The sequence below is a fragment of the Mustela lutreola genome, chromosome X, assembly GCF_030435805.1.
Source record: "Mustela lutreola isolate mMusLut2 chromosome X, mMusLut2.pri, whole genome shotgun sequence".
Taxonomy (NCBI): domain Eukaryota; kingdom Metazoa; phylum Chordata; class Mammalia; order Carnivora; family Mustelidae; genus Mustela; species Mustela lutreola.
The window spans coordinates 46,073,697-46,083,076 of NC_081308.1; the positions used below are offsets into that span (position 1 = coordinate 46,073,697).

Below are 9,380 nucleotides of genomic sequence, written 5' to 3' on the forward strand. Positions count from 1 at the left end.
GGCGCGGAGGGAGTAGGACAGGCGCTGTGGGAGGGAACGCCAGAGCGAGGCTGTGAGGAGAGGTGGTGGCGTGAGGTGCTGCGGCTCAGCTTCAGGTGTGACAGGCAGCGGCGGCCTGGCTGAGAGCGGAAGGGGCGAGTGCGATCCCCTGAGCTGTGAGCGCGGTCACCATGGACCGCCAAGATGAGGGGCCTCCGGCCAAGGCCCGCCGCCTGAGTAGCTCAGAGCCCTCTCAGCACGACCAGCTGCTGCCGCCGCCGCCGCCGCCGCCGCCGCTCCTGCGACTGCCCCTACCTCCACCCGAGCAGCGGCCGAGGCTCCGGGAGGAAACCGAGGCAGCACAGGTGCTGGCTGACATGAGGGGGGTGGGACTGGGCCCAGATCTGCCCCCGCCGCCGCCCTATGTCATTCTGGAGGAGGGGGGAATCCGTGCGTACTTCACCCTGGGTGCTGGGAGTCCCGGCTGGGAGCCCGCGATGGAGTCGGGGTACGGGGGGGCGCCCCCTCCTACGGAGAGCCTAGAAATATTCTCTCCTTCGGAGGCTTCTGGGGGAAGTGTGGAAATTGACTTTCAGGTTATGGAGCCCAGCAGTTTTGCTGGAGAGAAGGCCCTAGAAACCTGTAGCGCAGGGGAGTGGGGGTACCAGGAGTTAGTCGGTCCGAGGGGGAAGGAAGAAGCTATCATCATCGTGGAAGATGACGACGAGGATGAAAAGGAGAGTGTGAGGAAGAGGAGGAGGAGGAGGAAGAGGAAGCAGAGGAAGGTGAAGAAGGATAGCAAGGAGAGGAATGCCGAGAGGATAGAGTGCATCCTGCAGGCACTGGAAAACATTCAACTGGACCTGGAGGCGGTGAACATCAAGGCAGGCAAGGCCTTCCTCCGTCTGAAACGCAAGTTCATTCAGATGCGAAGACCCTTCCTGGAGCGCAGAGACCTCATCATCCAGCATATTCCAGGCTTCTGGGTCAAAGCAGTATCCTTGTCATCTATATTCATGGGCCAGGAGCCCATGACAAAAAGGGGGGGTTGGGGGGAGAGAAAGGGTTGTGGGGGTGGACCCCTATTGGAAAAATGACTAGGTTTGGTGGAGGAGGAATGGAAGGAGAGGGGCAAAACATCAGAGAAGCTGGACTAGAGATGGTAAAGGGGGTAGAGGGGCACACAGCATAAAACCTGGACCACAAATGGAAAACGGGAGAGGAGGAACGTAATATAAAAAAAAAAAAATGCATCACAGGCAGTGAAATGGGGAGGGTAAGAGAGGGCACACAGCAGAAAAATTAGACCAGAGGTGGTGAAAGGAGGAGGGGAGGGACACACAGAAGATGAACTGATTCAGAAATGATGAAGAGGGAGGGGAATGGCACATAGCAAAGAAATTGCCCAGAAGTCACACCTAGCTCTGCAAGGCTAGGTCTCTGCTTAGGTACTAGGGAGACCCCAATCCTGGCTGGAGAGAAGGAGACTAGAAGGGGGCTTGAGCCCCTTAAGGAGCAGGCAAAGGAGTACCAAATAGTGGAGATCAAGGAGTTAAATGAAGGAAATAAGAGAGTAAGAAGAATCTTGTTTGCTACTGGTGAAAAGCTTATCTCTGGGGCATATACAGACATACATACAACATGTTAGGAACACATGGGCTTAACTTCCTGGTGGAATTACATTGATATAGACCCTTGACACTCTCCTACAAAGTATCACATGATCACAGTCTGTTAGCACTCAGGCACACACGTATTTTGTGGCCGTGGGTTCTCGGCATGCAGACACAGAGCATCATGTGAATATTGGTCCTCAGCACCCAAACACATGGCATCACTTGGACGCAAACCCTCACAGCCAGATTCACAATACCACGAGGACACAGACATCTAAATGAACATCATGTGACTCCAGGCCCTCAGCAACCAGTTACAGCATCACTTGGGCATGGGCCTTTAGCCCGCAGAAACACATGTCTTCTAAATACAAACTCTTATTAGCACCCAGACACACAGCACATACATACCGAGGTAAGGCAACCTAACACAGAGGTTTGACATTGCATAAACACAGGCTCACTGCATAGTATCATGGGAAGAAAGGTGTGGGTTATGTCCCATGACCCACTTGCTCCACACACATCACATAAATCATAGAGGGAATTCTGCTCCAGCCTCTCTGTTGCTCTGCCCTGCTTGGCCTTCCCTCCCTCCTTCTCTCATTGAACAGTCACTCCTTGACCTAAACTGCTCCCTCCATCAGTTCCTCAACCACCCCAAAATTTCAATCTTGATCAACCGACGTGATGAAGACATCTTCCGCTACTTGACCAATCTGCAGGTCAGGCCAAAGATACATTTTTTTTACCAGGATCGGGCAAGGAATCTGGCCCTTGGAGGTGAGGGGGGGTAGAGTGGGAGGGGCCTTGGTATGGTGGGGATCCCAACATTATCTCTATCCTGAGCAGGTACAGGATCTCAGACACATCTCCATGGGCTACAAGATGAAGCTGTACTTCCAGACAAACCCCTACTTCACAAACATGGTGATTGTCAAGGAGTTTCAGCGCAACCGCTCTGGTAAGAGGCAGTCCTAGGGAAAATCCACACCCCCACCCCCCATCTGTCCTTGTCTGCTGCCCTCTCCATAGCCTCCTTTCCCTCCAGGCCGGCTGGTGTCTCACTCCACTCCAATCCGCTGGCACCGGGGCCAGGAACCCCAGGCCCGCAGGCACAAGAACCAGGACACCAACCACAGCTTCTTCAGCTGGTTCTCAAACCACAGCCTCCCAGAGGCTGATAGGATTGCTGAGGTGGGGCTCCTCCTAGCATTGCCAGAGAAAGCCTTGCTAGGCTTGCCTCTGGATGCTTGGGGAATTGGTAATAGGCTCTGGGGCTTGTACTCATAACTATTCCCCTCCCCCCACCCCGACCCTCTTTTTCAACAGATTATCAAAAATGACCTGTGGGTTAACCCTCTGCGCTACTACATGATGGGAGAAGGGGGCTACAGAGCAAACAAAAAGAAGCAAGAAAAGGAAGAAAGGTGATAGCGGTTGCGTGGCTGAGAGGTGGTTTGTTAGGAATGGGATAAAGATTAGGCTAGTATCACACAGGATTTGTAAAGCCAAAGGGACTTTTTTTTTAAGATTTTTTATTTGACAGAAAGATCACAAGTAGGCAGAGAGGCAGGCAGAGAGAGAGGAGGAAGTAGGCTCCCTGCTGAGCAGAGAGTCTGATGCAGGGCTTGATCCCAGGACCCTGGGATCATGACCTGAGCCGAAGGCAGAGGCTTTAACCCAGTGAGCTACCCAGGCGCCCCCCAAAGGGACCTTTGAGAGAATCCAGTCCAATATGTTTTACAAGTGGGTAGTGATGCCCATAAATGGGGTGTGATTGCCCTGAGGTCATGCAGTCAGGAGCAGAAATGGGACTTTCCCCACCCTAACCTCCTCCCTGGGATCCCTTGTAGCTTACTGCCTCCCCAGTTACTACCTTTCAGTGTCTGCCTTACCTCCCACCAACCCTATACTCAACCCTAGGCTTCTCCACAGTAAAAACAGGGACAAGTGTGAGGTTGTGATCCTGGAAGACTCTGATGACTATCATCTAATGGAAGACATTATCAGTGAGACCTCAGACAGTGATGGTATCACTGACAATGAGACCATTCATGACATCAAGATCTCTGACTTCATGGAGACCACCGACTGCTTTGAGACCACTGACAATGAGATAACTGACATTAGCGAGTGCCTCTGTGACAGTGAGAGCCCTGACCACAATGAGAGCCCTGACAGTGAGACCACCGACAACGAGAGCCCTGATGACAGCGAGACCACTGATAATAATGAGAGCTCTGATGACGAGACCACTGACAACAATGAGAGTGCCGATGACAACAATGAGAATCCAGACGACAACAACGAGAACCCTGATGACAACAGTGAGAACCCTGAAGACAACACTGATGACAATGAAGAGAACCCTGATGACAATGAAGAGAATACTGATGACAACAATGAGAACCCGGATGGTGGTGATGAGAACCCCAAAGGTGGCAACCATGGCAGCAGTGGCAACAACCAGGATAGCAGCGATAGTGACAACGAAGGAGACAATGAAGGCAGTGATGATGAAGATAATGACGGCAACGAAGGCGACAATGAAGGCAGTGATGATGATGGCAATGAAGGTGACAATGAAGGCAGCGATGATGATGACAGAGACATCGAAGATTACAAGAATGACACTGATGACCCTGACAAGGATCAAGATAACAGCAACAATCAGGATGACTATGAGGATGAGGTAGAGAACATCTCTGAAGAAGACTCCTCAGTGGAGGAGGAAGAAGAAGGCAGTGAGGAAGGTGAGCCTAGAACCCCTCTTGTTTTCCCTCCTTTTCTCTTCTCAGAAAAGCTGGCCCGGATCAAGGCATGAATACAGTCTGCACTTGTGGGGAAAAGAAGCATTTTGTGCAACTTTTTAAACAAAGCAAGACTAGGGAACCTTTAACTTACAAACGTAGCAGAACCAAAGAAACAAATTCCAGTTCTAGGTGGTGGGTAGATAGGTTGTAACAGAGCAAAAGTCACAGGAAGAGTGAAGAGATAGGAGAAGGTGGGTAGAAAACTGAGAAGGACAATTTCACGCACAGAAAGCAGGGAAATGACAAACACTATAATTCAGCATACACTGTACCCCAGCCCAGGACTTCAGGGAACTTTCAGGCTTGTTTGTCTTTTGAGGATCCTTCACTAGTTCTGAAAGCTGCTTCTCACAAAAATGTCCAGTAGGATATGTGGGGACATACTGCACACATTAATATTCTCAGGTAGAGTCACATGTACATTAGCACCTTAAAGGCTCTGAAAAGCCCTGCTGTAAGAAACCCTTTTAAACATTGCGGAACTTGAAATTGGAATTTCCCCAAACTTCTTGACCACAGAAGCTATTGTTTAGCGTTCACCAAAACATGCATTTTAGGAAATGCGGAGAAAGGTTTGCCTGCCGAGGTTTGAGGGAGAAGGCAGTCCTTAAGATGACTCCCAGGTTTGGTCTGGCCTGGATGACTGGCAAACAGAGGTGCCAATTCTTAGGATAGGGAATGACATGGTGGCAGGATTGATGAGGTGCAGGGAGGAACATGGAGTTGGGAAGGCCTGTTGGACCTAAGATACAGGTAGCCCAGGCAGGTGATTGGTTTTATGTCTAGGAAGTCAGAGGATGTAAATAAAGGAGGTAATAAGCCAGAGCAGAATCCTAGCCCTGGATTCTGGGACCAGTTAGCATTAATGAAGTATTTACTGTGCACCAGGCACTATTCTGAGTGATTTACTGTTACTGGCTGATTCATTTAATCTTCACAGCAAGTCTTAAGAGGTAGGTACTATCGTAGATGAGGAAACTGAGGCTCTGAGAAGGTAGGATTGGGAAGAGAACTGGGTCATGGAATGTTCTCAGAAGGAGGGGATAGTCCTCAGTATCTAGTGCTGCTGAAAGGTCAGGTAAAATGAGGACTGGTTTGTGTCCATCGGATTTAGTGCTGTGGCCTTGGCAAAAGTAGTTTCAGTATATTAATGGGGGCAGAGACAGACCACAGTGGGGTAGGAGGAGGGAAGGAGCAAGGCAGTAGAGTCAAACCTTAGCTAGGAAGGGGATGGTAGAGGGTGGGCAAGGGAGATGTCTGAGCCTGGCTGTGGGCAGGCAGACCTTGGAGAGGTGGGTCCCTGGGGAAGATAGAAGGAGCTGGAGGTAGAAGACCAACCAATCCTGGGGGTTTTGGCCATGGGGTCTCTGGCAAATTTCCATTGAGTGCAGGGGCAAGGAAGGAGGCATTGGATGAGTAGATTCAGTGTAGAAATATATTCAGTTACAGAAACTGAAGGATGTGCCCCCGGATGGTATCTTCTTTCAGAGAAGGGGAGGAAGAGCTATCTGCCCAGCGCTGGGGTGGGGGGTGGGGGATTGGATTAAAAAAGACAGACTGGGGCCTGTTTAGATCAGACTGTGGAGAAAGAGCGGGGGAGCTGCCTTAGAATGAACAGAAGGTTTATTCAGCTGAGATCAGAACTCAGGAAGACACACATTGACACATTACAGGGGGAGAAAAAGCAACTTTCAGAGTATCAATTTTGATAGGCCAGAGGCAGGAAGCCCATCCTGCTTTCCTGCTTCCCTTCCACTCCCTCACTCCAGGCTTGCTTGAGTAAGCCGAGCATGTGTGTGTGTGTGTGCGTGTGCATGCGCGCGCACACACACACAGGCTTGTCTCACACACACTGGCTTGTTTCAAGCAGAGGTGCTTGGCAAGTGTTCCAGGCCCCCAAAATCCTGGCTCTGCGTTCTGTTCCCTGTTAAAAGAGTGCTGTCCTCCAGTTTCCAGAACAGTGAGAAGATAAATTTCTTTTGTTTAAACAACAAAAAAAGAATGACATCTACCTGTTCATCTAATCACCCTCCATTTTCCTCTCCTTGCCTCTCTCCCTCTTTGCAGACAGTGAACAAGAAGGCGAGGAGAGTGATAACGAGGAGGGAAGCGATGAGGAGGAAGGGCTCGATGAGGAGGAAGGGATTGAAGACTCAGAAGGAGGGGAAGACTCTGATGACTCTGACATGGAGGAGGTGCTTCAGGTCCAAAATGCTTGGGCCAACCCAGGGAAGAGGGGCAAAACTGGATAAACATTTCACCCTTGCAAGGGCTGCCTCTCTGTATCCCTCTCCACCTGCCCCATTTGCCCTCCCCCTCAGCTAGGGCCGCGCGGCCCCACATTGCACTTCTGGGTGGTGACCGAATTCGTACACGGGTTTAAAGTTTATTTTTATGGTTTAGTAATTGCAGAGTTCTTATTTTGGGGGTAAGGGAAAGGGGGATTCCCCCTTCCTTTTGGCCCTCCTCTCCTGCAGGCTTCTGTGTGCTGCTAAATGTATTTATTGTGATGCCTTGGTCAGGGCCCCTCTATCCTCCTCCTCGTGCTGTGTGGAGTAGACACCCTTGATCCTGAAGCGGGGAGAGCCACCGTGGCCTTGGGGGGCTCTGCTGCCACCCTGTTCTCCCAAGCCTCTCTTTATGTCCATCCCTTGCCCTGCCCCACGCTGTGCCCGCTAGCCCGCCTTGGTGTCTATGCAAGGGCTCTTGTCATTGCAGTGTTCCTGCCCCCCCCCCCAGAAGCCCCTCCTTGTTCCTTGTGAAACTTGGTAATCCTAATAAAATTCTGAGCAAATTCAAAGTGCTTCTTGTAGTCTTTTGTCCCGCTGGCGAGCCATCCTCAGGAGCCAGTCTCTTCCACAGACCCTCAAATCGCTATCTCCTCTACGCACTGGTCTGCCAGACAGTGGTATGTGTGGCGGGGTTGGGGGGAAGGTATTGGTTTTCTGCTGGAGAGCTCTGCAGGCCGCAGAGGTGCTGCGTCAGAGCAATGCGGACCATCCTGGCCAATGGCAGGGCGAGGCTGAGAAAGCCCCTCCCCCACCAGCGGCTGCAGTGGTCCTCCGCAGGTAGCAAACAGCTTCCCACGCCTTCCCCTCCTGCGCAGGTGCAAAGAAAAGTCCTGCGCCCTAGAATATCCATTTGTTCAATGATTCATCTTTTTATTTATTGTGCGTCAAACCTTTCCTCAGGCCTAGTGTGAGCTGGGCATGGGGAATCATGGGAATCCATTTTTTTCATTTGCTTATAATTTTTAAAAAATAGTAATCTGTCAAGACGTTACATCCCAATAATTCAGGAATGCTCTCCTGTTTTAGAGAGATGGTGTTGGATTCCTGGAACTGGACCTGGAAGAAGAAGGCAAAAAAAGATGGCTCAAGCCAAAGAGTGCATAGCGAGAAGGGGAAAGCAAAAGGAAATTACGATATAGTTGTGCGATGGGGTGGGGAAGGGATCAGGATTTGGGTGTCTGAAAGGCAGACCTCTGGAAGGCCGAGTTGTTTTAAATTTTGGATAGAGTAACTTTATTTCGGCGGACACCAGAAGTACCTCTAGATCCTTTGTGGCTAATAATGATAACATACAAATATCCAGGTTGGTCTTCTGCAATATACCTCCCGAATTTTCCATCCAACGCCCACGTTTCAATGAAAGGCTTCAGAAACGGTCAGATTGCAGTTTCAGAGAATGCCCTCTGCTGGATGCCAGGAGAATGGATTGGAGGGAGGGAGAGCCGTGAGGAAGTTGATGCTGTTCCTCAGGTGAGAGTGGTGTAATGGGCGGATACGGAAGGTTTTTAAGATACATTTTTTATTTCAAAAGTTTCAGATTTATAGAATTACTGTGAAGATATTACAGAGAATACCCATATATCCTATAGCCAGTTTCCCCCCATTGATCTTGTATTAATATGGTACATTTGTCACAATTAATAAACCAATATTATTATTATTAACTGAAGTCCATATTTTATTCAGATTTCCTTAGTTTTTAATGTAACTTTTCTGTTACAGGATGCCATACAGAATATCATATTACATTTAGACAGGAAGTGTCAAATTATTGGGCAATTCTTTTTTTTTAAAGATTTTATTTATTTGACAGAGAGAGAGATCACAAGTAGGCAGAGAGGCAGGCAGAGAGAGAGCAGGAAGTAGGCTCCCGTTGAGCAGAGAGCCTGATGCGGGGCTCCATCCCAGGACCCTAAGATCATGACCTGAGCCGAAGGCAGAAGTTTAAGTCACTGAGCCACCCAGGCGCCCCTCATATTACATTTAGTTTTTATGTCTTCATAGGCTCCTCTTGGCTGTGACTGTTTCTCAAACTCTCCTGGTTTTTGATGACCTGGAGTCATCAATGTTTGAAAAATACTGGTCAGATATTTTGTAGAATGTCCCTCAACTGGGATTTCTCTGATGTTTTTTCTCATGATTAGCTTAGGGTTATGGGTTTGGGGAAGGAAGACCACAGAAGGAAAATGCTAGTCTCATAAAGGGTACATACTATCAATGTCTTATCACTGTTGGTGTTAACTCTGATCACCTGGTTGAAGTAGCAGTGTATGTCAGGCTTTTTCACTGTAAAGTTACTCCCCTCCTTGCCCCCAGCCCCCTTTCCATACCACACGCTTTGGAAGGAAGCCACAAAGTGTAGCCCATGCTTTGGGAGTGGGAAATTAAGCTCCATCTCCTTGAGGGGGATGTATCTACATAAATTAATTGGAATTCTCCTGCATGAGAAACCTGTCTGTTCTATGAGAGCTTTTTAGATGCTAGAACCAATGGGCTTTACATATGGGAAAAGAGGGGACTGAGAGGAGTCAGGAATGACTTCCAAGTTGTTGTGGGACCTTTGGCAAGGCCCCTTCCCTCCCTGGGCCACCTCTGTGAAATAGCTGGAATACCAGATCTTGGACATGCTCCATGATTCTGACAGATGTTTTGGGGAGAGTATGAAGGCTTTGATTCCT

General features: G+C 49.4%; 1 protein-coding gene across 2 annotated transcripts; it reads left to right on the top strand.

Moving 5' to 3' along the window:
* On the top strand, positions 1-7,211 carry TSPYL2 (TSPY like 2). Of its 2 annotated transcripts, none has more exons than XM_059157819.1 (7): positions 1-974; positions 2,243-2,320; positions 2,448-2,559; positions 2,647-2,792; positions 2,928-3,025; positions 3,522-4,351; positions 6,479-7,211. In XM_059157819.1, the coding sequence occupies exons 1-7, from the start codon at positions 171-173 to the stop codon at positions 6,661-6,663; spliced, it is 2,253 nt and encodes a 750-aa protein (XP_059013802.1). In that variant the 5' UTR covers positions 1-170; the 3' UTR covers positions 6,664-7,211. The 2 variants fall into 2 exon arrangements, with proteins under 2 accessions (XP_059013802.1, XP_059013803.1); XM_059157820.1 differs by having other exon boundaries at positions 3,534-4,351.
* Positions 7,212-9,380: the final 2,169 nt, after the last annotated feature.

What these genes read in the sequence shown, in the direction of transcription:
- TSPYL2 (XM_059157819.1), top strand. Translation starts at nt 171, where the DNA reads ATGGACCGCCAAGATGAGGGGCCTCCGGCCAAGGCCCGCCGCCTGAGT. An exon ending in GTTTCAGCGCAACCGCTCTG is followed by an intron (nt 2,560 to 2,646) that starts GTAAGAGGCAGT and finishes CTTTCCCTCCAG; the next exon opens with GCCGGCTGGTGTCTCACTCC. An exon ending in AGGCTGATAGGATTGCTGAG is followed by an intron (nt 2,793 to 2,927) that starts GTGGGGCTCCTC and finishes CTTTTTCAACAG; the next exon opens with ATTATCAAAAATGACCTGTG.